Genomic DNA, 26,508 nt, shown 5'->3' with positions numbered 1-26,508 from the left:
AGCTTAAACAAAAAGAAAAGAAGACGAGAGAGGAAAAGCGGGCAAGTTTAAGAATCCTACTACCCCCCTTACTGATCAATAATATATCCACAATGATAAACACAAACTCTTGTGTTTACAAATGAGTGAGAAACGTAAAACTTAAAATAAGTCAAACTACTGGAAACTTTTATTAGTACTACTAAATGTTTGTTTGTTTGTTTCTTTCTTTGTATTATTTTGCACTTCCTTTTCTCATCTAGCGGTGTCCCTGCCGAAATTCAAAAGAAACTGCGCTGTCTACTTCTACTACTAGGGCACTATCGGTTTCTGTACCAATGTCCAACGATTGTCGTTCAGACTCTCCTTCAACCCCATGCAACCCCGCCGAGTCAACAAAATTCAAACTCGGAATGCAGCTCTCCGACCGAGTCAACCCCCCACCGACCCTAGCGCTCTCGGTCGGACTACAGGGCACGGAGCGCAGCATGGATTTGGGAGAATCTAAACTCTTCTTCAAGATGTGCCTGACAGCAGAGATTAAATGGCCGGTGGCGTCGGGAGGCGGTCCGGAGGACCTGAACTTGTTGCAAAAATTGAAGTGACGGCTCATTGCTTCTTCGGTGCTTATTAGCCTTTTGGATCGGAAGACTTCGTCCTTCACCGCCTCCGCACACAGACCGCATATCCATTTCCCCTGATACCGCTCTCGAATTCTTTCGATATACGCCAAGGTGCATTCCTCCGTCAGTCCGCAGCAATCGCATTTTGCGAAATCCACATCAATTGTGGCTGCTGCCAGTTTCGCCGTCACCGTTTGTGAATCGGTGGCCGACGCCGTCGTCGTCATCACGATTGAGTCGGTGATTACCGTTGTCACGGACATCGCTAAAACTGAATTCAAAATCCAAAAAAAAAAAAAAAAAAGAGGTAATGAATTTTTATATGTACAATTATAGTACTACTCGTTTTGTTGTTTCATCCAAATAGGAATTTAGTGTCAGAACCTGTACTCTGGCTTCGTACAAAAATTTAACTCCAAACCCTGAGTAACATGATTATCTCATTACAAGTTTTGATTTCCATCCGGCTACAAATTTCACGAAAAGCAAAACACTAAACCTTAAATTAAACGTAGATGGTAGTATAAAAGAAGCATTTAAACCTAACAAGAAAATTACCTGCACAAGTAAGATGGAAGGGTATAGATATATGAAGGAGTGTGGTCCAAGTTTTTTTTTTGCACAGAGAAACAGAAGAGATGGATCTGCTTCTGCTGCTTATAAAATAATATTCCAACGGGATATTATTCTTATTGCGTTTATCGTTCTCTTTCCCACTCGCCTTCTTCAGCCTTGGCGTCCTCGGGAATGAAAAAGGTATACATGAAAGACATTTTTTTCAGGAAAGATTCTGTCCTTCTTCTTCGGGAAATGGGGAATATCAATCAAGTGGTGAGATGAAGACGAACATAAAAAAGGAGTCAAATCTTCTGTTGCAGAGAACTTTTATTTGTTCGGGGGAGGGTTTTAGGGAGAAAGATGGAGCGAGAGGATATATAGGGAGGGTTGGGGGGGTTTGTGTTCTGGGGAGGATTGACCGACGAGGATGGAGAGAAATATATGAAAGCAAGACAGGGAGGAGTCGAGTCACTGGTAAGAAAGAAAGAAAGAAGGAAAGCGAGCGCTCCGCCAAGGAGTAAGGAGGGAGGGAAAAAGTAGAGAATGGAAGGAGCGATGATTGGAGGAATGGAGGGCGTGGACACTGGGAGGGTGTGGGGTCCAGTAATAGAATCCACGTCACCAATTGTGCTGTCAAAGAAATTCTGGCCTCATATGATTGGGTTTGCCAGCTGGGCATTATCTGCACTTTGTGTTCTGCCCCCCCAAATTTAATATATCTCCATTTTTTCTCCAAAAGGAAACTAGTAGTAGGCCGCAGCAAATTCCTTACCCACGCCTCTGTTTGGGAGATTTTTCTTTCTTTCCTTCTTTGTTTTAAGTTTTCTTCACCAATAAGTTCCCGCCGCCGAAGCTGCGCCTCCATCCCCACCTCCGCCCATTTACAACGCCTTTACCGAATTTCTCATCGTCATATGCGATAACTAGTATTCAAAGGGCGCAAGCACGAGCGTGCGAGTAACTAATAAAAGAAGTTTGTGCTAGATTTTTTGAGAAATCACTTTCTAGAGAATTAATTATATGTTGTAATAGTAAATATATAGAAAATTCGTTAAAATAAGATGTAAAAACAAATAATTATTTGATAGTAATTCATAACCAGGGTTAATAGTTTCTAATAAAAATTAAGGTTTGAATAATAAAATAAACAGGAATATATATTAGTTGGAAGAATGATATATTGAAACTTAGCAGCCCTTTGGGGTTCGGTTCCGTGGTTGTAGTCCCAGTTGGGGGAGAGCCACGTCCAGGGATCGAGTCCCCGGGTTTACCTGGTCGGTGATGTTGGGTAGCCTCTCCCGGTCACCCGGTCACGTAGTGGGATTAGTTGGATCGTACGGTAACCAATCCACGGACCCAGATACCCACTGTGTTGACAAAAAAAAAAAAAAAGATATATTGAAACTTAGCATGGGTGATTTTTCAGTGATAGTTTAGAAGGACTAAAAACTTTTACACCAACTCCTACGTCTTCCTTCCTTCCCTTTATATATGTAAATACATGGTATACTTTACATATATATTATAGACGACGATAATTATTAGTAAAATTTTTTGCGTTCTACCAACTTCCAAAACCGTCCAATTATTTGACTTGATTGTTGCAATTAATTAGTAGCAGTTTGGTTTAATTTGCGTGCGTCCATTGCGGATGTCTTCACACTTTAAAAAAAAAAAAAAAAAAAAGGGGGAAAATCCAGCCTCATACATTACTTAGTCCGTTGTGCCTCACTCACGTCTCTTGACTTCCAGACTTGCATTACGTGTCCCAAATCAATTTCAAAGGGTAGGGTAGGACGTGTGAAAGTCAAAAATTGGAGCAAACTGCACAGCTGTGGTGTGAAATTGAGGAAGGAAATCCCTTTGATTGTAGTTTCTCGCATATGAAATTATTATCCAGCAAATACTGATACATTTCAGTCGCACAATCATTTTATATTGTGACAGATGTACTATTGGTATTTGCTGAGTAGTAGTATAATACTTTCACATGTGGGAGACCAAAATCGAAGGGATGACTACTTATTATATTATGTATATAATCGGTTTTTTTTTTTTTTTTTTTTTTTTTTGGAGAAAACGAGAAAAAAAGCTATAGGTTTTTCAATGAAAAGCATATACAAAAAAAGTGGATGAAAAGGATATAAGCGGTAATTTCATGGTCGATACTTACAATCAAAGTCAAAGATATTAATTAAATGAAAAATTTTCAGTACTTTGACACGAATGAATAAATCAGGTAAAGGGAAGGAAGCTAGACAGTTGGAGGGAAAAAAAAAACTTTAAGAAAGTATCAATCACCAAATTATCTATATCTATATAAATTTGAGAATGCTGAAGTATATGTCATTGCACTTATTAAGGTTTTCTCATAGAAATAATAGTTAGAGTGTTATGTAAGTCAAAATTAACCCCAGAAATGATCGGTGCTAGTAACCAACAACCAACAAAAACCATAATACCCAGATCGAAACTAGGAAAAGAACTGACAATCCATAAGAATAATGGATATTTTTGGTTCGTTTTGTCAGAAATCAGATTAATTAATAACACGAATATGTGACCCCCAATATGAAGATCAATCAGAGAAATCTTGTCCTATTTTCTAGGATGTATGACGAAGGAAAGAAATTCTACAATTGGAACATGTATATATATATATATATATGCGCGCGCGTGGGCCATAAAAAGATAATAATATCAGGCTATATGAAGAAATCCTATTTTTTTTTTGGTTAAGGTGCTATGGTGGGCTTTCAAGTATAGCTCTATTAAGTATTATTCCCATTAATCCAAAAAATTATATAAAGAGAAACTCTCCCATCCCCTTTTTTTTTTTTTTTTTTTTTTGGTGGGAGAAACTCCCCTATCTAATGTACATATATGTCTAGAACTTTTTAAGTCAATAAAAAAGATATCTTTCAAAATGAAAACAAAGCATGTTAATTGTGTTACGAATTGGCTTTTTTGTGTGTACTTTTTACGTGTCGGATAGGACATACGTGGTTGTCGTTCATATGGGGTTCACTATCCTTGCTTGATTATTCCGATGTTGAACATAATACTAATAATCTTGGGTTTCCACTTTCCACTGATTTAGTGAAGGCCGGAACAAGAATATATATATATATATATATATATATATATATATATATGAGGAAATGAGAAGTTCAGTTTTAGCTTCAGAAGCTTTTATATATATTTTTTGAAGGGAAGATTTATTTAAGTGTTTTGTTGTAAGTCTGGTTTATTTTTCTTTGGGGACAAGACTCCAGAGCTCTATCGCTTGAGTGGAGGCTGGAGCGGGCCAGACCAGAAGTCTTCTCAAAAAGGTATTCCATTTGATTCAAAGTCGAACGAGGAGTAAAATCCACGCCATATCGAGAAAAGCCCCATTTCATTATCATTTCCACTTATATTATTAGTGGCTCGAAGCAACAAGGAAGTGGTGTTATTATGTACAATCACTTGTCACTTGTCACTTGTCAGTGGACCGGACCCTTTGGGGTTGCGAAATAGACTCCAGACTCGCATTCATCATCATGTACATATATATAGGATACATATGGGAGTTTTGCTTTGCTTTTTTTGCTAATTATTAGCATTGCATGGACCAAGCAAAAAGAAATGGTGTGATGAATTCTTTTGTATGATTGTGAAAATGACCTCCACCGGTTGCTTCCCATGCTCCACCGTTGCGAAAGATCAGCCGAACATCTCTATCTATGTACCGGCGAACAGGATGAGAAGGAAGGCTTTTAGCAGATCGTTCACGGAAATAAATAAATGAGTCTATTGTATTTATTATGTATATTAATTATTATGTTATTGTTAAAAGCTTTTTATATTTCTTTAGTGTTTATTAGACATCATCAATAGCTTTATATTTCTTTAGTGTTTGTCTCCATAGTTGAGTACAAAAAAGGTACTCCCTCCGTCCCACTTTAATAGTCCTGTTTTCCTTTTTCGTCTGTCCCAAATTGTAGTCCACTTTCCAATTGAAAAATGTAGTTGTATTTTAATTTTTCTAAAATGTCCTTATTCAATGTAAGTTGTTGTTACTATAATAAACCTACCTCATTTAATGAGAGTTGATTCTTTTTTTACCATCAATTCAAGTTCCGGTAAAGTTGTACTTTATTTAATGTGAGGGTATTTTAGGAAAATAGCAATCTAAATTTACTTTTCCAACAAAGTTAATTACTTTTTTTTAAACTGTGTGAAAAGAAACATAACTATCAAAGTGGGACGAAGGGAGTACTATATACAACAATTTTGAAGAAGGGAAATTTCAAATTCTACGAAAAATCTGAGAGTCAGAACTAGAATTTCATTTATAATCGTCTGACTACAAATTGAGTTAGGTCTTGAAAAAAGAAAAAAAGTACTTAAACTATTTAATTGTTGTATTTTTGTTTGGAGTTAAACAATTTAGAAACGAGGGATAAGTTTTAAATTTCTATTATTTTTTCTTCTCCACATCCCCAGTGCAAACTAGGCCCAAGTAGGAAATGGACTAATTAACTTCTTCTTTTTTTGTCCTAAACTCATGACCCTTCACCGTCCATCTATTCAAAGCCGCAAATAATGACGTAGGAGCAGGAGAGTGACATGACTCCAAACTGTTACGTTACGTGCGAGGTTTAGCCACTCACACTCTGCTGCTACTGTCATTGCACGTTTTCACGTGCTTTTGTTTAGGCCAAATAATAATTAATACTACTGTAATTGAATGAACCAACCTGTTGCCTGCCCTTCTTTCAGTTTAGGGAGCCACTCGTCAGACTCATCCAAGACGCAGCCAGGATCAGGATGACGTAGGTACTAGGTAGTAGCCCTACTACATTCTACTTTTCCCTCCTCACTTACCGCCAAAAGCTTTCGCATGGTTATAAATATCAGGGAAAATCGTCCAAAACGTCTCTCACATTTTTTAAAGTGACTTTTTTCGTCCCTCACTTTTAAAAGTGTAATTTTATGTCCCTTACATATTCACATCGGTCAAATTTAGTCCCTAACTAGGTTTCCGATCATTTTTTGGCCGGAATCCATCACGTGCAAGGCACGTGATCATTTTTGAAGGGTAAATTTGTCAAATTATATTTTACATAATCTGATCTATAGTCCTCCACATTTTATAAAACAAATTTTTTCGTCCCTCACATTTTATAAAATGATTTTTTCATCCCTTACATTTCACAAAATGAATTTCTCCATCCCTCACATTTCAAAAAATGAATATTTCCATCCCTCACTAATTATGTATGTGAGGGAAACCCTAAAAAAAAAATGTGTGTGAATACATTTTGTTTAAACACATGTATATGTCTATTTGATTTTGCTTAATAATACGAATAGCATAAATATATGTATGGGTCTATTTGATTTCACTTAACAATACGAATACCATATATTATACGTGATCATTTGATTTCATTGTCAAGTTGGCCAATAAAGCTATTTTCGGTCAAAATACAATAAGAATATGCAAATTAAGGTTCTATTGGTAAATATTAGTCATAATCATACAAAAAGAGAAGATAGCCCACAAGTTGGACCCAATTACATACATGTGTTTATGTTATTATTATTAAGCAAAATCAAATAGACATATACATGTGTTTAAAAAAATGTATTCACACACATAATTAGTGAGAAATGAAAAATTCATTTTTTGAAATGTGAGGGATGGAGAAATTCATTTTGTGAAATGTGAGGGATGAAAAAAATCATTTTATAAAATGTGAGGGACGAAAAAAATTATTTTATAAAATGTGGAGGACTATAGATCAGATTATGTAAAATATAATTTGATAAATTTACCCTTAAAAAATGATCACGTGCCTTGCACATGATGGATTCCGGCCAAAAAATGATCGGAAACCTAGTTAGGGACTAAATTTGACCGATGTGAATATGTAAGGGACATAAAATTACACTTTTAAAAGTGAGGGACGAAAAAAGTCATTTTAAAAAAATGTGAGAGACGTTTTGGACGATTTTCCCTAAATATCAACTAGCGAGGCTTTCCATTTCCTTCACGTGTGAAACAGAGAGATCATCCTATGGGCAGCTATTGTTGCTTTTCTTTTCCGCACTTTCCCTGTAAACATTAATTATTATTAAATTTCATTTCATAATTAAGAGTCAAAACACGCAGTAGCAAATGCACGTAGAAAATTTGAAGAGATTAAAACATGCAAGGAAATGAATTGTGCAGCTGCGGATAAGAATGAAGGAAATGCTTTCCACGGAAGGAAGGGGCAAAGAAAGAAAGAAGAAGACTACCATTTCCCTATATTATCAAATTCAAACTTTAAAAGATGCTTCCAGGTGTCTGATGACAAATGATGGTGAAAACGCACAATAAAGAATGGGGCAGGATCACCATCACACTGCTGCTTACACATTTCTTCAATTGGTGATTCATGATATAATTACACACAGGAACAGGAGCAAGAAGACACCACCACATATGACGTGCGTGTCACACGAACGAGTTTCTCTTCATCTCATACCAAAAAGAACAACAACAAAGAAAAAAGAAGCACCTCCTACTAGTACTAGTAGCAGGTGTCATTTTATTAAATAAGCATCATACCGGAGGGAGCCAGAGGGGAAGGCTGTGTCCGCCTGTGCCTGGATCTGGATGTATCGAATCGAAAGGAAAAATTTTTTGTCTTCGATGTATGTATGTGAACATCTCGATGGCATATGCCTTTTGATGCCTTAATCATCGCTTCCATAATTCAGCTACTGGCTTCAAATAAAATACTCCTGACAAAACAAAAGAACAAATCAGACGTGGCGCCGAGACGGTCAAACATCTAAACTGTCTTCTAGCTAGCAATAAATAGGATTTGGTAAAAGCATGGGTGACCAATGATTTCAGTTTGTATGCATATGCTTTGAGTTTTTTAGGAATCATTCTATGGACTTTATACACAATATGCTTCTTTACGTATAGGTGAAGATATATATATATGCTCTGATGAGTTGGGATGGATTTGGAGATCCCTTGCGAAAGTGATACGTAAAACAAATATTTTTCTTCATATTATGTGGTTTTACCCTTGCATGAACGCCGTAAAATGTTAAGTTTATCATTTGTTCTCCATTTTTATTTTTTCTTTTTTTAATATAAAGGAAAGCTTTTCAATAACACAACAAAATCTCAGCCAAGATGACTGAGGATGCAGTATATTCTCGAGTATGTATGTATCTTTAGGCTGCTGAATACTCGAATTAATTAGCATGTTTATTATATTATCGTTTGGTTATTAAAAAAAAAAAAAAAAAAACTAGCATGTTTATTAGTAGTATAAAAGTATCCCAGATTCAGTAGAAAATGCTGAGTCATGTTCGTTAAAAAAAAAAACATTTTTTTTTCAGAAAGAAACCAAAAGAAATAAAGCAAAAAAATTGAAGCGAACCCTGTCTAGAAATCGATAAAAGATGAGATGAATCATCCAACTCTCTTCCAGAAGTAAAAAAGGTAACAAAGAGCCATCGAAAAAGACCAAAAAGTTAAAAGAGCTACGTTCCTTTTTGGCTTTGTCCGATACGAATATTACAAATTTTTAAGTTGTCGGCATTAATAATGCTTTCTGATGACCGACCGACCATTCAACCCCAATTACTTCTCCCAATTTGTTTGGAGAAGAATCTGTCATGTGGCTGTATTCTCTCACTTTTCTTCAAAATTGATTAGCTTCACTTTTACTTTCCTTATCCTCCGATGAATGAACAAAATTTTTTTTTTTTTTTTTTGGCGGACTTGCATATATTTATTGAGAAAAGTATTGAATTCAGTGGCTGCTCTGATTTTCTTCGGAGAGACAGTTTTAGTTAAAGGGGATGCTGACTGCCAGCAGGATCGACCTTCGTGTCTGTACTGTATACCTATTTGGGTTTCTGATTTTATTTAAATTTAATAGATAATATGGGTCACGGAGCGGATTTATCAGGAATCCTTAAAATTTGGATGGTGCAGCCCATTGACAGCACATAAACCAAGAAATGATTCAGTTTGAAATTGAAAGAGCAACGGGTACTCCATTTGGCTTCTGTTGCATAAGGGGAATCCAGTTCGTTGGCTTCTTGTTTCCATCCTTGGGACGATATTGAAGAGTAGATTGAAGTGGCGGATTTAGATTCGGCTTCCTTCAGGCTCGAGTCTTTGCGAGTTTGTTCCCATATTTAAGTCTGCAGAAAGCAATGTGACCAAATGATGTTGTCGGAGGAGGAAATTTCACACACAATCCATTCATCAAGAAAAGAACTGTGAATCATACAACAGACACATTAGTTGTATACGAAGAAGCAAACAAGCAACCAATTATACGAAGAGGAAAAACATCCCCAGTACTGGTACTTGAGGAAGTCTGTATGAATTTTGAGAGCAGCAGATCAGTCATTAGCAAATACTCAAAAACTCCCATTAGAGTTACAATATACATAGCGGTTTCAACATCATGAAATTCGGACCCTAGAGATGTGGGATATCTTCGTCCAGTGCTCCCCTATTCTCTTTTGGTATTGTTGCTGCAGAAGTGGACAGTTGTGGATGTACAACTTTCGTATGGGAGTCTTCTCGAGCAGGTGATCCGGCAGCGTGTTCAGCTTGCTGCAATCTGAAAGCTTCAAATAGCGAAGATATGGCATAATACTCGGATTTCCCTCTTTAGCGCCTCTATCTTTGCAGGTCATGTCCCATTTTTCCCAACTACTCATGCCTGCAAATTTGAGCTTCTTCAACTTCGGGAATATGGCAAGTGCAGCTGTTGACGGTGCACCATTCGTCTGCATGCATCCACCCAAATCAGGTCCTCCAAAAGGTTCAGTGCCAATAAGCTTCAATCCATGCATGTTCTCTAAGCAGAGATTTTCAAGGGACGCAAGCCTACCCAAAGGAGGCAAAGTGGTACAATTTGGACAATCTTGAAGTCGGAGCTTTCGCAAATTATTTAGTGATGTCATCCAAACGGGGAGGCGAGCACCACCATAGAAACTGAGATGCAATGTTTGCAAATCCGAGCACAATTGAAGAGCATCAGCAACATCTGTTCTCCCCCCAGCTTGCAGTTGAGGATTAAAATCCAAATGCAATTCGGCCAAGTGTTTCTTGTTCTTCAACTGAGCTTTCTCTGCTTGATCTGCATTTGCTACATAACCCAGACCTTCTATTCTGAGACAGCCGTGAAGCTGGTTCAGACTACTGAGATCTCCTATTGTGCAAATTGTTTCTTCACCATCAGTAACGCCAGCTAGAACAAACTTGGTCAGTGTTTGAAGAGAGGGCAGCATTCCTATCCCTTTAGGCAATGTCCTTAGACTACCTGTACGATCAATCTCAAGATGCCTCAAGTTTCTTAGTTTGCCAATCCCTTTAGGTACTTGCCTAAGATGGTCGCATGCAACAAGCTTCAAGGTTTGCAAGTTATATAAATCACAAACTGTTTCAGGCAATTCCCAAAATGGATTATGGGATAAGTTGAGATACCTCAGATTTGTCAATTTATCTATCTCCTCTGAGAGTTCACACAACCTGTTACGACTCAAATCCAAAGCCTTGAGATGCACCAAGCCGTCAAATAAATCAGGTGAGATTCTGTCAACCTCACTAACAATTGGTGGGGAGTCATAAAATGATTGAACCCAAAACGTGTGTAGTTTTCCTACATTGCCTATGGACAAGGGGAAATGGACGTCTTCTGAACGTATCAATGTCAAATGACGGGCCTTATCACAGGATGAATTGATCCGGTGAACCAATCTGCCATCAACCTCCATGACATAGGATTCATTTTTTCTGAGATACCGTGCTAAATCAAGAACCATGTCATGCATCTTCAACCTAGTAGCATTATCCCGACCCTTATCCTTATCCTTTTTCATTTGGAAGAAGGACCTCATCACTAAAGTGTTCAAGTACTCCCTACCAGTTGCTTCCATTTCCCCAGTTCCATTCGCACTAAGATAACCTTGCGCCATCCACAGCTTGATTATATTGTCAGCCTCTATCTCGTAATCCTGTGGAAAGATGGCACAATACGAGAAACACCTTTTCACTGGTAAAGGCAAATCATAATAGCTCAACAGCAGAGGAGGAAAAATACCTTTTTTTGCTTCCAAGTCCCACATATCACTCTCCAGAACATTCTTCCAATCTTGAAGTGAAGTTTTGAAGCGCATTAAACTCCCTATAGTTTTTGCAGCTAGAGGTAAGCCCTTGCACTTGCTAGCTATTCTCATACCAATATCTTTCAGTTCTTGAATGTCTTTCTGGCTTCTTTCAGATAAAGCTAATTGACTGAAGAGAGACCAGCAATCCTCCTCAGTCAATTCCCCCAAACGCAGCAGGTAGCTACTTTCCATCATCTGAGCAACCCTCTCATTCCTCGTAGTGACTAAAACTTTACTACCAGGGGCACCACTGCTAAGGGAGCTTATCAGGGGTTCTAACCTTTCATAATCCTCGGTCCATACGTCATCCAGCACAAGAAGGAATTTCTGTCCCTTAATGCGGTCTCTCAGACGACCCAATACAGTTTCCAGTTCGAATAAGTTTGGTGCACTCCCTTCAAGCGATTCAACGATTGCTTTAGCAACTCTCAGATCATCGAAAGGTTCAGAAACACAAACCCACGACATGGTAGGGAAATGAGCTTTCACCTGTTCAGAACGGTAGACTAATTGGGCAAGGGTCGTCTTTCCAATCCCGCCCATACCCACAATAGAAATGGTGTGGAGGGGCCTCATTCCACGACTACCCTGCATAAGCAATTGGTCCACAAGAGTAGCCTCGTCTCCATCTCGACCTCGGACTTTAGCCACATCAACAAAAGAGGTGGTTTTAGCTCTCACGGGCCCTTCATACCCGGTGACAGTCGTGAAATTATACCTATCCTTTTCTCCGGCAATTAGATCCAAATTTCTATTGATAACCTGAATCTTAAGGGCTATGTCACGACGTTTAGCAACCCGGCTAAAGCAAAGGCAAGGTGAGGAAATGAAAAAGCACACCTTTTTGTGAGGGGTTGCAGAATCTTCGAGTTCCTGAGTTTCTGTCTTCAGAAGTGCCGTGTTCCACTCGTTCAATACATCATCCATGTCGTATACGACTTCTTGGAGCCTCTGCAGCCATTGTTCCACGGAGTTGTCCTTGACTTGTTTCTTCTCAGCATCCACCATCACGGCTTCGATGGAACGGAGGGTAGTTTTAAGGTTCTCGATATCTTTGTCCACACCCACCACGAGTTTCAATTCTTGGCGGACTTGGGTCTCCAGGATGGAACCCAGCTGGGTTAAGACCGCGGATAGAATTGGATCAGACATGGCGGTCAAACTATGTTTGTATAATCGGCTATAGATATCAACGAGGCAAGAAACTGCAAGCTAGGAATTATTAGGAAACTATCAAATGCGAACGCTCTTAAATTAGGTTTATTTGGTTTAAAATGATTGATCATGAAACTGGAAGGAGAAGAAGAAGAAGAACTAATCTAGGACTAAGTACAGTAGTACTTAGTACTTAACAGGTGGACTGGAAAGGGGTGAGCCCGGCCCGGTCAGGTCCACCGGAATCTCTCTCTGCAATTTCAGTGGAAACTAACTTGGGGTAAAAAGTAAAAACTGAAAAGCTTTTGGTCAAAGTCAATGCTCAAAAGTCACGCGTTTGTTTGTGATGGTCCCGACTGCTGATGGGTGCCTAGAAGGCCAAAAGACTTTTCTGAGTTCGGTCTGGTCTTTGCGAGATATTAAGGCACTTTGGGTTCAATGCGTAAAGGTTACTGCGAATTCGAAGAAGATTTAATTGACGGTGTTCTCCTCCCCAGCCAAAGCTTCTCTTGCTGGAATTAAACTAAGCGGGAAGAGTTTAACCAACGTGTTCATCAAAATGGGATGAATTGCGGTGACGGAGGGAGCAGTAACCGTTTTACTTAGGCTATGAGGTGGAGATGGAACACTAATAAAAGTACGGAACTAGTGTATATTCTTCCAATTCCAACAGTTGAAGCATCTGAGAAAGCTGACAACAAAAGCTGATAAGCTGACCAAAAGCTTTATAGAAACTACTAATACATAACAAGAACAAGATCATAAGCAGCAGCATTTGGCATGAATGAATGACAAAAATAATACTAGGCCTCCAAGCATCTAAGATTATAATCTCATTCGTTCAACTAAACTAATGCTGCAGCATCTAAGATTATGATTTCATTCTGTATCTTTCTTGAAGTGCAACGACCGGGTAAGAATACAATCCTCTAAGAATACACTTCTGGGAGCATTACTCCAGAGGAAGAAGAGGACAGGTGAACAACTCCAAGACCCTGTCCTCCAGTTCCTCAACAGAGTAAAGGATACACCTCTCTGAAGAACCCTCTCCGCTCATAATGTGGCTCCCGAAGTTTCTGAGATAGCTCTCATAGGTCGGGATTAGTCTATTCCGTATGGACCGTTGAAGTCCCTCCCGTAGGCCAAGGTCTGGTACAGTCCACATTGTTTGGGCGAAATGGATTTCTGCAAACAGCTTATTGAATTTCTTGAGTCTGTCTTTCGGAACATTTTTTGACACCCAGGAAATGCAACCCCAGCTCACAACACGCAATCCCTGGCTTCTTAAACAATACATGACCTGATCCCAACTAGCTTTTAGGTACCCATACATTGCCTCCCGCACAATTTCTGTCAGCTTGTTTAGATAACACCCTGCCATCTGTCTCAGAACTCTGGACTTCCTAATTCCTTGGACAATGTAGTGAATATTATTCATCACAAACAAATTGGACAGCGAGGGATCTCGATAGGATTTGGACTTGCGCTCCAAGTTATTCAGCAGGACGATAATGGTCCACAACAAATGCGCTGCCAAAGGTGTTTGCCTTTCCAGTTCTGCAACCTCCAATTTGGAACTCAGTCCATCCCCGGAACTGACTGAAGGCTTTGAGAGTATTAGTTTCATTAGAGATTCCTGAAAATCTGTAAGGCCGATGATATAATCCATCACGTACTTTGTCAACCTGTGAATTGCCCCATCTGGAGCCGGACACTCGTCGAGATCGCCGAGAATCGCAGCCTCAAAATCTACGAGAGTGAGTCTAACCACTTCACCCAGCCTGGAAAGTATAACGTCAGCGCGTGCTTGAATGCTCCTAATCTCTTCTTCCGAGGCTCCAAAGGAAGCCTTAATATCCGAGATGAGATGAGAGAAACTCGTATGTAAGAGTAACATCTTTCGCAACCTTTCCGGTGATCGACGACAGGAGCATAGAGCTTCCGGGAAGTCAAGTAACCGAGCTACGGGGTCTTTAACTATCTCAATGAAACACGAGCGTGCGGTACTGGCGTTTCCTAGACCTTGAAAAACATACATTGAGAGTCGCTTCTCAAATGCAAGGATATCCCTAAGGCTACAACGTGCTCCTCGAATCCAGCGCATGATCTTTACCTCCAGAACTTCCCACTCCAACTTCTGGGTATCAGCAGTTCCCATTTGTAAGTTCTGATCCCAGAGGTTTTGAAAGCGTAATTTGATGAAACACTTCCTTTCACTCACGTATTCAGCCTCGAACTGTCCGAGACACCCTTCTGAGTCCATCTTCTCTGCTTTAGACCTGACATCATGAAGCTCTGTCGCATTCAGACTAAGGTCACTCATTGATTCCCCAGCCAGTAGTGCTGCCAAGAGATCGGTTTCGGCCTGTGGCTGGAAATCATTACTTCGTGACTCAAAATTCTCCTCCAATATCCCTGACGTACCTAAAGTAAACGAACTCGTCTCGGTGCTGGTTCTTGGCTCCGGCGTATTAATGGCCATACTAAATTAAAAATCAGCTGGAACTGGAAGTGCTGGTGATCAGTCCTCCAGTTTCATAACTTAATGGAATTTAACAACCGAATCTTGATGAATAATTAGTAATCTAGAGGCTTCAGTTGTCTGAGTGGGAAATATATCTATTGAGCATTTAGACGCTGAGAGATCATGACTCTGGAAGTGGCCAGGAAAGGTGAAGTCAAGATAGACATGCGTGCGAGCGCGCGTGATTCAAAGTCACTGTCGCGGTTACAATCGCGGCCATAAGATGCGAAATTTTAAAATATTTAATATTTTAAAAATTATTAAAAATAATATGATAAATAAAAATAATTAAAAATTAGTAAAAATAATAAAAATTCGAGTTGATTCAGAACGACTCGATATGATTCGACCGTTTCAACTCTTTTCTGATATTTTGGAGAGTCAAATATCGCAAAATCGTACCGTTTCGATATCGCATCGAGAGCGTCGAGACTGAGACGGTGACGACTTGGCCAAATCCTTTGAACCAGGGTGCGGAGTTGACTAGCTTGGCGTCTAATGATAATCATCAGAAGAAGCAGCAGCCAAGACCAGGATACTCTATGGTGGAGGATCAAGCTGCTGGAGTCAAGCGGAACGTGTAACGCATAGCCAGTGACTGAAGTCCAGGCGGGCCCTGGGCAAGGATCACATCACATGTCCGGTTAGCAACCGGAACAAAGTTTAAAATATTCTGATGCGACCCACTGCTAAGTCGAACGAACGAAAGTACACCAAGTAGGTGTCTGATTTTATGTGGAGTCGTGTAGCCTCACGTACCAATTGGCGGGACGTAGATTTTTTTGTGAGGCCTCTTAGATTACTTTTAATTGAATCGTTTAATCGCTGATCTCTTAAGTATTTCTAATCTAATTAGGTGTATGAGTTGACAGAAAAAGTGTAGCCTCGCGTAACTTTGTTTTTATTTGCGTTTGAGAATTTTTCTTTTTTTTTTAATGTGAGGCAAGTACAAGATTCATAAGACAAGTCCATAACTCAAAAATCCAGAACTCAATTTGCTTTGTTAGCTGGGTTTTGACTTACTAAAACCTAACTCACAGAACCCATTAACAATCCTGTAAAGTAATCCCTATTCAATTTAGTTAATCATAACATGCATTAGTTGTTGGCTATTATTCTAATATAAACTTCCTACATTCATTATTTTACATAGTCGCACTTTCTTTCTTTTTTTTTTTTTTTTTTTTTACAATATTTTAGCTTATATTGTTTATTCATGAATATGTTCATTATAATTTTGACATTACCATAGTATGTGCCAGTCGCCAAACATTTGTAAAGACAAAATATATTCTTGTCAATAACATTCACAAACTAGTTTCATTTAGACCAAGGATTTCTCGACTCAATAATGCCTCGTGTTAAATTTTGCTCCCCCTATATGATACATATCATATATGAAAGCACTTAATTTGAATACTCGTCTTTTTCATCTACCTAACAAGGGTGCCAAACATTCTTCAATATTTATCCTTTTGGACATAATTCATGGTTCGTTTGGACAATATACATGTAGGCCTTTGATATCTCTTTTCCCAGGACTTACTATTCAACGCCTTTCATCTTTTTCAACAAATTTGAGTTTTTTTTTTCTTTTCCAAATGATAGTTCTTGTCTCTTTCTAACAACTAATGTTACATTCATTAGTGTTGTTGGAATGCGAAGATGGACTGTTGCATCTTTTGTTGTTTTTTTTTTTTTTTTGTCCTATAATCTAAACTAGCCTAATCTAGGAGAAAGAGGCAAGGGGAGATGATCAACTAAGATCAGCCACATATTGTGACAAATTTGAAGGAGACAGGGGTTGAACCCCTGATTTCCAGCACCATCAAAGAGGGTGATGGTGCATCTTTTGTTATTAACTGCATCTTCAATTGCATCGTTGCAAGACTTTAACTATTAATTCCAAATTACATCTATCAATCTGTTTGCTATAGCTAGAAGTGTTACTGTTGCATTATAATTAGTGCTTGTATACAAGTTTTTAAGTCTTAGAATGTGACTTCATATGTTGTTTTCCATATGTTTTTCCTTGCACTTGACTTTTCCGCAATTTTGTACCGTAAATTTTGTCGTGGGGTTGGGGGGAACCAAAATTCTGCTGCCTCTTTATTACTATTCAATATTCCGTTCCACTCAATGGCCACCAATTTTCTATTCAAAGTCAGCAGCAGCCTGTTCACGCTTCGCGTCATCGTTTACCGCATTACCTGCTGGTTTCTTCACCGTCCCTTTTCTGACTCAGCAGTTTTGCGTGGCTTTACACCACATGGAGATTTCTCCACTAAAGAGGGATCCCTAAAACCAGGTGGTTTGATTTTTTAATAGTACGAAGCTTCGATGCGAATGTTGCGAAGTCTCATCGTGGCAAAAGACAGAAAACAAAACAAAACACAACTTATTGTTCCAGAAAAGAAAAAACTCAGGGAGGTGCTTATGGACTTGAATTCTCTTGAAGGTTAGTAATTACTACTGCTAGTTAAAAGTGGAATCATTCAAATTATGGGCATAACAAATTACTTTTCAATGAGCAGGAAACTTTTACAAAGTTTTGGTTCTGCAAAGTAACAGCAGGAAGTCTATCCCGTGTTTGACTGAACAACTTTGTGATTGATCCGTAGTGGTTCGAGTCCAGAGCCCTTTTTTTCCATCAAGCCATCACCACATCTGGAAAGTACAAACTTACGCTAAGTGTGAGAAAACTGAACGACGCATATTAGCTAATAGCAGGTTAAAAGCACAAAGTTGTTAGGTATTAAGCTGCATTTGGTCTAAATGGGAGACAGGCGAACATCTACATAGATTGAACACAACTACAACAGAAAACCGACCAGGCAAAGAGTGTGCAAACTATATAGACAGACGACAGAATGGACATTCAGTTAGCTTCTTCAATTGAATGGAATGAACTTGTAAATGCTGAAGAAAAATAAAACGGTCCTTGTCCTTGTCGTTCTATGTTCTGATCCCATCCAACATGCAATACACTGCCTGCCTCCTTGCCAATCTACCATTGAGAACAGTCGAACATACTATATAATAGGTGTGGCGAACTGCAGTAGATGCACTTGGGAGCAAACTATTTTTTGTACATGATAACTAACGTCATACATCGTTTTAGAGGTAGCTGGAATAGGAAAATAAACCCAAAACCTTAGCCTCCAATTGCTCAGCAGAGTACATGATATACTTTCCTGATTGCTTTCCCCTGTCTATTAGGCTCCTGAATTTCCCGAGAAAATTCCTATACGGAGGAATCAGCTTATCTAGAATAGACTGGTGAAGCTTCGTTCGGAGCTCAAGGTCCGGTACTTCCCACATCATTTGCGTCCGATGTGTTTCTTTAAAGAGAGTATTGAAGTTCTTGAATCTTAATTTTAGAGCTTTCCTTGACACACCAGAACCGACAGTGAAACCCCAGCTGCCATTCAGTCCCTCATGTCTCAAACAGTACACAAGCACATCCCAAGTTCCACTCACATAATTAGTCATTGAATCCTGCACATTTTCAGTAAGCTTGTTGATATAATTGTCCCCAATCATCTCTGTCAATGCTGCAGACCTTCTAATTTGCTGGACGATGTAGTGAACATTATTCATCATGAACAAATTTGCCAACAAGGAATCTTTGTAACACTTGGATCTACGCTCCAAATTGAGATGTAACACGATAATAATCCACAAAAAATGTGCTGCCAAAGGAGCGCGCCCTTCCAATTCCTTGACATCCAAATCTGAGATCATTAGATTTCCTATGGTCGTTGAAGGCTTGGAAGTTATTAACTCCGTCAGAGTTTCCTTACTTTCTGAAACCAGACTCGTCACGTATCCCATCACATACTCGGTCGAGCGGTGAATTGCCCCTCCAGGAATGGGATAATTACACAGCTCGCGAAGCAGTGTTTCCTCAAAATCTGAAAGAGCAAGGCTCACCACTTCACCACCAAGCCTGGACAGTATACAATCAGTACGAACACGAATCGTCTGGCCAGCTTCTGACTCAAACACAGAGTTAATATCCGACCTCAAACGAGAAAAACTTCTATAAAGGGCTAAAATCTCTTGTAACTTCTCAGGTGATGGACGACAGGAGCTAAGAGCATCAGCAAAATCAAGTAATTCAGCTACATAATCAGTAACAATCGCAAAAAAGCAAGGCTCACCAATAGCATCATTACCAATACCTCTAAAAACATGATTTGAAAGCTGCTTCTCAAATGGGAGAATCCCCCGGAGGCAACAATGCACTGCTCGAATCCAGCGCATTATTTTCGCCTCTAGAACTCCCCACTCCAGCCTCCGGACATCACAGATTCCAGACTTCTCATCCCAAAGCTTTCGGAAATGTGCATACATGAAAGACTTCCTCTCAGTGACATACACATGGACCAACTTATCAAGATGCCCTTTTGCATTCATCTTCTGGGCAATTGATCTGAGATGGGCAATTTCTTTCGGACTTGGACCATGGTACCCTGAATAACTACTCTCCTCCAGAGCCGACAGGCAAAGGCTAAATGAACAAGTCGAGTCAGTGGTGGAGCTGGGATCAGTGAGGGCAGCAGCAACCCCTTTGACCTGCAGATGCAATATGTCTTGGAAATCGTTCTTGAGCCGATCCACTGCAATTTCCATAGCTTCATTTGCTTCAGCAGGAGTTTGATCAGGGGAGCTAGCGTCGGGCGACTTGGTCCCATCATAACCAAGGCCGAGATGAATTTTCTGGTAAACGGGTTCCGTTGGGCTCGACAAATCACGAGAGTTTGAATTTGAAGCTTCCATCACAGTAATAGAATTCATAGCTAGCAAACTTTTGAATTAGGAAACAGTTGGTAATTATGATGGTCAGACTAAACCCAAGTGGAAATTCAACCAAGAACGTAATTTTTTATGGCGACCACTCCACAATCAGCATAGTGATTTCAGTTAGCGGAAAGGTCAAAGGAGAGGAAGTTAATGAGGAGCAGAACCCTAATTGGAGATGGAGCGGAGAGGGGGAGAACGGAACTGAACGGAAAGAGCAGTTGTCCGGTCACTTTTGATCATCGCACGTTGTTCCGCGTCTCGTCAGCGTACAAAACTGGAAAAAGAAATATGGAAAATAACAATAGGTAATTTTATTTGCACTCCCTTTACTTTATCTGCACTCACACTACTCTATTTTTGTCTTGATAATGAAAATTGGGCACAATTATCGCTATTCTAATCTCTTCTCTTGCTTTATCTTGTGTTCACAATAGGGCTGCAAACGAGTCGAGTCGAGTCGAGCTTTGATCTAATCGAACCGAGTCTCGACTAAATTTTACCAAGCTCGAGCTCGAGCTCGAACTCGACGAGCCGGCAAATTTCGAGCTCAAGCTCGAAAAAAAATAAAAAATAATTATTTTATTTTTAAAAAAATAAATAAAATAATATTTTTTTCTTAATAAATAATAAAATATTAAGGATATATACGTAATTTTACTATAAAAATAAAAAATATATATATATATATAATATACATAATTTTATTATTAAATAAAAATAAAAATAAAAAAAATATATATATACCTAAGCTCGCGAGCCGGTTCGCGAGCTAACGAGCTTAATATTCTGAACTCGAGCTCGAGCTCGAGCTTGACTCGAGCCGCTCGCGAGCGGCTCGATTCGTTTGCAGCCCTAGTTCACATGCAAGAAAGTTGGGTACAATTATCGTACTCATCCAAAAGGTAACAAAAAATTTTGCTTCTCTTCTTCTAAATCTACATAGCTTTTTTTTTTTTATATTCTTATTTCAATTTCAATTTTGCAGATTTTGATGAGCGCAATTGAGGTTCAATTGCATCATCTTGATACTAGACGTTGCTATGCTTTTGTTGAAATATGTACTAGAAAGTTTCACTCCCTCTATAGTAGTTATATGAACTATTTTTAGTTGACTTTTTGAAGTATTAGTGTCCTGTTTATGAGACATTACAGTTATACTTAGTTTTTGATCTTTTTGAAACTTGGGATTTATTTATTTATTTGGGTTTGAAGTTTGGAATCTATTCATATTATATTGTTAGATTGATCATTTGCATCATGTAATTTTGTGAGGTTTTGTAGAAAAATACATAATACATATTAGTGACAATTTTAAATTAGTCATTATAATGTATAATGGAATAATTAATTGGTTTTAGAATGTAAGAAAAAAATCTAGTAAAGTTAACTCATAGGCAAGAAGAAGAAATTAGAGAAGGAGTAATATGGTCTTATTAAAGTAAAAATGGGATTGTTGGAGTGCAAATAACATTACCCAATAACAATTAACGCTACGTGTCCTTTTTTTTTTTTTTTTTTTGGGAAGTTTCGAGGAAAAATGTGAATGGCAGTGTGATGCGCAAATTCTAGAAGATGAACAAGGGCTTGACTTAAACTTCAGCACATTGCCCGGACTAATTAATGTACAGGTCTTACTTTAGATTAGAAGTAATCACACTCCGCGTATCCCAGAGTCTCATCAGTTTTCTTGTTTATATATATACATACATATATATATATATATATGGTAGTTCTACAATTATTTTGTGACTTTTAAAAATGGCGTAATGATTTTTCATTTTTTTCCTTTATTTGGTGCAAGACGAAATTATTACTCCTACAAGATTGGATTAGATAAATGGACTGCTAAAGAAAAAAATGTCGTTTGAGTTGTGAGCATTGTAGTGTTAGCTGCTAAGAAATGGTCTGGAGACTGGGAAGCCCAAGAATGGGATGCGAAAACCACTCGAGTGGGTTGAAGATCTTCGAACTAACATAACATTTGAGGAGTCAAAAATCAGAAATCGCCTTTTTTTTACACATCTACGGCAGGCATACTCACTCGACAGATGAAGATACTTTCTGTGTGCATTAAAAGTCCAAAAAGCATCTGTAAGGAAATTTCTCAGCGCCTCAGATCAGATGAGGGCTGGTCCAACTTCCGCATGACAGACGAGAAAACAAGTCGCCGCTAATAGTAGTAAAAGAATCAGTATATGCTAAGAGCAGGTTCTGATTTTTGCACCTGATAATGAATTATTTTACTAGAGATAAGAGCCACATTTCTGCGAATGCACCTGCAAGAGTTCCATTCCAGTCGTCAGTGATACAGAAACAAACTCCGGACCATGCTCTCAAGTTCCTCTTCTGAGTACTCGATGTATCGTTTTGGTAGTTTTCCTCTCTCTCTGTCTGTGGTTTCTGAACTGATCAAGAAACGTCCCGTAGGAAGGAATCAGTTTGTCCAAAATGGACCGTAAAAGTTTCTTACGAAGCTCGGGATCTGGCACTGCCCACATTGCCTGGAGTCTTTGAATATCTTCAACCAAAGCATTGAAGTTCTTGAACCTCCCAGAATTTTGTTCGACACCCCTGAGTGGAACAGGTGACTCACATGTGGTCCTTCATCTCTCAAGCAATCCAAGACCCTTTGCCACGTTCATCTCAAATAGCTGGTTGTTGCCTGCTGAATATTTTCCTTTAACTTGCAGCAGATATTTGTCTCCGATCATCTCAGTTAATTCTCCGGATTGCTGAATACATTGGACAATGTAGCGAACATTGTTCATAATGAACAAGTGTGCCTAGGATGCAGCTTGGTAGTTCCGGGATTTACCCTCTAACTTCAATCCTAAGGTTACAATTAATGATCCAGACCAGAGTGATTGCTAAAAGACGTCGTCCTTCCAATTCCAGGATTCGTTCCAAATCTGGAACTGTTGATTCACCTTATACCATTAATGGCTTTGTAATGATCATCTCCTCAAGAGTATCCTTGCTTGAGACTGACATAGCCCATCACACACTTGGTCAAGCGATGAATTGTCTCTCCAGGTGCCGGAACACTAGACATCTCGTTGAGCACAGCATCCTCAAAGTCCAACAAAGTCAACCTAATGGCCTCAGCAAGCCTAGAAGGTATTGATGTTCCACGAACGCGAAATGATCTTCGGTGTTACCTGAGATTTTTCTTCCAGACTCCGCCTGCAATAGACTGCAAAAATCACACTTGAGTTTATCTCCGTTTTGATTCACAGTGCCTTTCTCCGTGTGCACTTCCTTTCAATTTTGTTCAGTACCCCCTGCATCAAAAACCTTGCTGATTGATCTTCTGTCAAATTCCAAGTCTGGAGCTACATCACATTTAATTTGTGTTCGAAGCTGAAATTTTCGACCAAGTAAACTCATCCTTCGGACCTCCCAATAGCTTTTCAGAATATTCCCAGAAGTTGTAAATGGGATGAAATAATTTTGTGATACCTGAGAAAACATTAAATATTAGAGAAGCACGGAAAACTGGAAAAGGGGGAGACTGGACAAGTCTGTGAGATACATGACAAATTCAAAATGACAGAAAGGGAGGGGAAAGGGAACACTTGAGGAAGAAAAGAATCTGGAAAGTCATCTGGATTCATAAACTCAGTAGTCGACACATTTGTAAGATCCAATAAACCTTGGATTCTATTATAAAGCTGCATTTTGCTGCTAAAGACAAAAAAAAAAAAAAAAAAAAACTTATCAATTTTCTTTTGGATCGCAATAGCGTTACATTATTCATGTAAAATCATCCAGACCAATCAAATCTGTACGCTTCCAACTTCTAAGAGTCTTTCAAGAAAAGAAATGTAATCCTCTGCTTAATTGCTATTATTCCCGAAAAGAGTGGATTAGAACCTAATCGGAACTGATCGCAGTAAGTACCATATATATCACTCCAGACATTCATAAACATCATCTGTCATTTATTACTGGAATGATAAAGGTTACAAAAGAATTTGTGCAGATATTTTCTAGACGTTAAATTCAACATGAATGCGCAAGGGATATTACATGCCTGAGCAGACTAGTAAAAGAATTATTCTCACACGTAAAAGAAGGGCTTCACTGTATACCACTATTTCCAACATACAGCTTAACCTGGCATTTCATCTAATAGTGCAGGCAATTTTCAAGAACTGGAGAAAAGTTACATTCTCTGCTGCTAAATCTTGCCAGGTGTTGCATTTAACCACCTCCTAGATGAGAGTTCTCAACTGGGCCGTCTGATGATGGAGGTAGCCGATGACGCGCAAACAATTTCGTCATGATCAACTCCTCAAGGTCCTTGAGGGAATACTTAACATGTATCCTCTGGACGTACTGGAGGCACATTTTTCTCTGTTTTCCACTCTCTAAATGGCTACTAAACCTCATGAGAAAGCCCTCATAAGCTGGCATCAATTTCTCCAACATGGAACGGCGGAGCTCCTCCCGAAGCCCGAGATCTTGTACTTCCCGTGATGATTGTAGCGACCGAATCTCTTCAAAAACAATGTTTACGATCTTGATCCTTTTCCTCAAAGCACGAATTGACACTTGAGAAGTAAAACACCGACAAACATAGAGTCCCTCGTCTCTCAAGCAATTCAATAACCTTCCACAGGTTATTTCCTGATAGCTAGTCATTGCCCCTTTGACATACCCGTCTAACTTCTTCAGATAATCAGCACTAATCAACTCTTGCAGTTCCCCCGAACCCTCAATTTTTTGTACAATATACCTCACATTGTTCATCATGAACAGATACCTCAAAGAAGGATCCTTGAAGTACTCGGATTTATGCTCCAAATTTGATTGTAAAACTGCTATGATCAAAACCAAATGCAAAGTTAAAGGACTTAGACTCGTGGGGTCCTGAAGCTCCGAGTCTGGAACATTTTGACCCCTAATAGTCATCGAGGGCCTTGACACAATCAACCTCACTAGATTCTTCCTATGAACTACCATCAGATTAACATACCCCATGACGTGTTTTGTCAGCGGATGGACTCTGCCTCCATCATCTGAGATGGTCGAAAGCTCATGAAGCACAGCATTCTCAAAAGCCGAGAGCATCCTTCTGACCTCGTCCTCAAGTCTAGACAGGGTCGCAGCTGTGCCATTTGGTATAGCTTTTGCTGATTCTGACGGGAAAAGGGCACCAACATCCTGCGCAAGAGAGAACATTACCTCGTAAAGCATCAGGACTGCCTCCAGCCTCTCTGGAGATTGGTGACTCAAGCTCACAGATTCGGCAAAACTGAATAAACAAACTGCAGCATCTTTGGCTGTGTATAGGAAACATTCCTCGTGAGTGGCAGTTCTTCCAAGCCCGGAAAATATTTGAGCGGCAAATTGCTTTTCCCTGGTGAAGAGAATCTTGGTACACACCCTAGCAGCCTCTATCCAGCGCTCAATTTTCATCTTCAACTCTTCCCACAAAAACCTCTTAACGTCCCCAGCCTTCAATTCATCAAGCCGAAGCCTCTTGAATACTGCATTCACGAAAGGCCTCCTCACTGACTTGTACACCTCAATGCAGACATCAAGATGCCCGCAAGAATCCATTGTCTCCGCTATGCTTCGGAGATAACGGATCACCTCTGCACTTGGTGTTTCGTGCACTACAAAATCCTCATATCGAAACTGATAGCCAGTGCTGTCAGTTAAAGAGCTCAACTCAGTCGTGGAATTCGAACCCATAGCTGAATCTGTTTGCCTAGTCAATACGGTCCTAAACTCATGCTTGAGCCGAGATACAGCCATGGAAATGATGTCTTTGAGCTCATCATTATCGCTTGCTGATTGCCGAATCTTGACTACCGCCTGCAGGTATTGACTGACTTCAGCACGACCACAATCGAATATTAATCTTTCTCTTGGTTGCGGATGCCAGTTTGAGACTACTTCAACGGCTGATTGAAGTGATTGTGAGGATCCCATTATGAGATATGCCAGGAAAGAAAGCATTACATGAAGGAATTTTAGAACAAAGATTCAGAATCTTCGCATCAGAAAAAAGAGAGAATGAATTGGAATATTCACATCAAATACGAGATTAACCAATAAACTAAAATTGAAAATAGTTTCTGTACGAGTTTCAATGAACTCGTACTTTATTTGTATTAGTCTTCAGACTGGAAGTTTTTAACTTTCGAGGAGAAAAGCCAGGTTCAAAGAGATTTTCTTGGACAGGCAAGCGATGCTAGAGCAGGAAGATAGAAATGTAGGAATTTGGATGATGTTTGAAAAGTTCAGAGCCCACTTTTTGCCCATAGATAAAAGAAACGCGCCTACCACAATATTTCCGGGAAAATCAGAAGACCAAGACTTTAATCATTGTGTTGTGTTGTGTATGCAGCTACAATACAACCCGATGAATGGAAGCTTCCCTTCGTTATGTGAGTTCGACTTTGGTAGAAGGTTGGGGAAGAAATTTCAGAAATACATTTTTAGCAGAATTTGGGGCCCATATCATTCGATGCCAACAACCTTTTTGCTCCTCAAAATTTAAAATAAAAATAAAAATAAAAAAAAATAAACACACACACACTGGATTTTGTATTTAATTGCTGGGTTAAAAAAGGATTTTTTTTTTGGGGGACATAAAAACACATATAATAAGCTCGAGACAGTTGGCAGCAGAAGCGGTGACCCTCGCTTCCATTGATTGTTTCAGTA

General features: G+C 39.2%; 5 protein-coding genes across 8 annotated transcripts; all 5 read right to left on the bottom strand.

The window, feature by feature from the left end:
* Positions 1-46: 46 nt before the first annotated feature.
* LOC140005845 (uncharacterized) lies at positions 47-1,671 on the bottom strand. 4 transcript variants are annotated; one of them, XM_072046929.1, is made up of 3 exons: positions 1,161-1,671; positions 987-1,069; positions 47-873 (listed from the first exon to the last, which is right to left on the bottom strand). In XM_072046929.1, exon 3 carries the CDS (start codon positions 863-865, stop codon positions 239-241), a length of 627 nt encoding a protein of 208 aa, XP_071903030.1. In that variant the 5' UTR covers positions 866-873; positions 987-1,069; positions 1,161-1,671; the 3' UTR covers positions 47-238. The 4 variants fall into 4 exon arrangements, with proteins under 4 accessions (XP_071903030.1, XP_071903029.1, XP_071903028.1 ...); XM_072046928.1 differs by having other exon boundaries at positions 987-1,024; XM_072046927.1 differs by having other exon boundaries at positions 47-1,024.
* Positions 1,672-9,448: 7,777 nt separating this feature from the next.
* On the bottom strand, positions 9,449-12,497 carry LOC113742377 (putative disease resistance protein RGA3). Its single transcript, XM_027270215.1, has 2 exons — positions 9,648-12,497; positions 9,449-9,544 (listed from the first exon to the last, which is right to left on the bottom strand). The coding sequence occupies exons 1-2, from the start codon at positions 12,495-12,497 to the stop codon at positions 9,449-9,451; spliced, it is 2,946 nt and encodes a 981-aa protein (XP_027126016.1).
* A 955-nt stretch (positions 12,498-13,452) lies between these two features.
* Positions 13,453-14,982, bottom strand: LOC113742378 (exocyst complex component EXO70A1-like). Its single transcript, XM_027270216.1, has one exon. It carries the CDS (start codon positions 14,980-14,982, stop codon positions 13,453-13,455), a length of 1,530 nt encoding a protein of 509 aa, XP_027126017.1.
* A 3,159-nt stretch (positions 14,983-18,141) lies between these two features.
* On the bottom strand, positions 18,142-19,824 carry LOC113742379 (exocyst complex component EXO70A1-like). Its single transcript, XM_027270217.1, has one exon. It carries the CDS (start codon positions 19,822-19,824, stop codon positions 18,142-18,144), a length of 1,683 nt encoding a protein of 560 aa, XP_027126018.1.
* Positions 19,825-21,870: 2,046 nt separating this feature from the next.
* LOC113741519 (exocyst complex component EXO70A1-like) lies at positions 21,871-26,366 on the bottom strand. The gene is made up of 2 exons (XM_027269049.2): positions 23,895-26,366; positions 21,871-23,289 (listed from the first exon to the last, which is right to left on the bottom strand). Exon 1 carries the CDS (start codon positions 25,795-25,797, stop codon positions 24,034-24,036), a length of 1,764 nt encoding a protein of 587 aa, XP_027124850.2. The 5' UTR covers positions 25,798-26,366; the 3' UTR covers positions 21,871-23,289; positions 23,895-24,033.
* Between the last annotated feature and the right edge of the window lie 142 nt (positions 26,367-26,508).

This window comes from Coffea arabica, chromosome 4e (assembly GCF_036785885.1).
Source record: "Coffea arabica cultivar ET-39 chromosome 4e, Coffea Arabica ET-39 HiFi, whole genome shotgun sequence".
In the NCBI taxonomy this organism is placed as follows: Eukaryota; Viridiplantae; Streptophyta; class Magnoliopsida; order Gentianales; family Rubiaceae; genus Coffea; species Coffea arabica.
Note: the sequence above shows the minus strand (reverse complement) of the source record. Positions and strands in the feature narration are given on the sequence as shown.

Excerpts from the sequence above, each read along its gene's own strand:
- LOC113742378 (XM_027270216.1), bottom strand. The coding sequence starts at position 14,982 with ATGGCCATTAATACGCCGGAGCCAAGAACCAGCACCGAGACGAGTTCG.
- LOC113742377 (XM_027270215.1), bottom strand. The coding sequence starts at position 12,497 with ATGTCTGATCCAATTCTATCCGCGGTCTTAACCCAGCTGGGTTCCATC. Across the intron at positions 9,545-9,647 it reads AGATATCCCACATCTCTAGG|ACTTCCTCAAGTACCAGTAC; the intron begins GTCCGAATTTCA and ends AAATTCATACAG.
- LOC140005845 (XM_072046929.1), bottom strand. The coding sequence starts at position 865 with ATGTCCGTGACAACGGTAATCACCGACTCAATCGTGATGACGACGACG.
- LOC113741519 (XM_027269049.2), bottom strand. The coding sequence starts at position 25,797 with ATGCTTTCTTTCCTGGCATATCTCATAATGGGATCCTCACAATCACTT.
- LOC113742379 (XM_027270217.1), bottom strand. The coding sequence starts at position 19,824 with ATGAATTCTATTACTGTGATGGAAGCTTCAAATTCAAACTCTCGTGAT.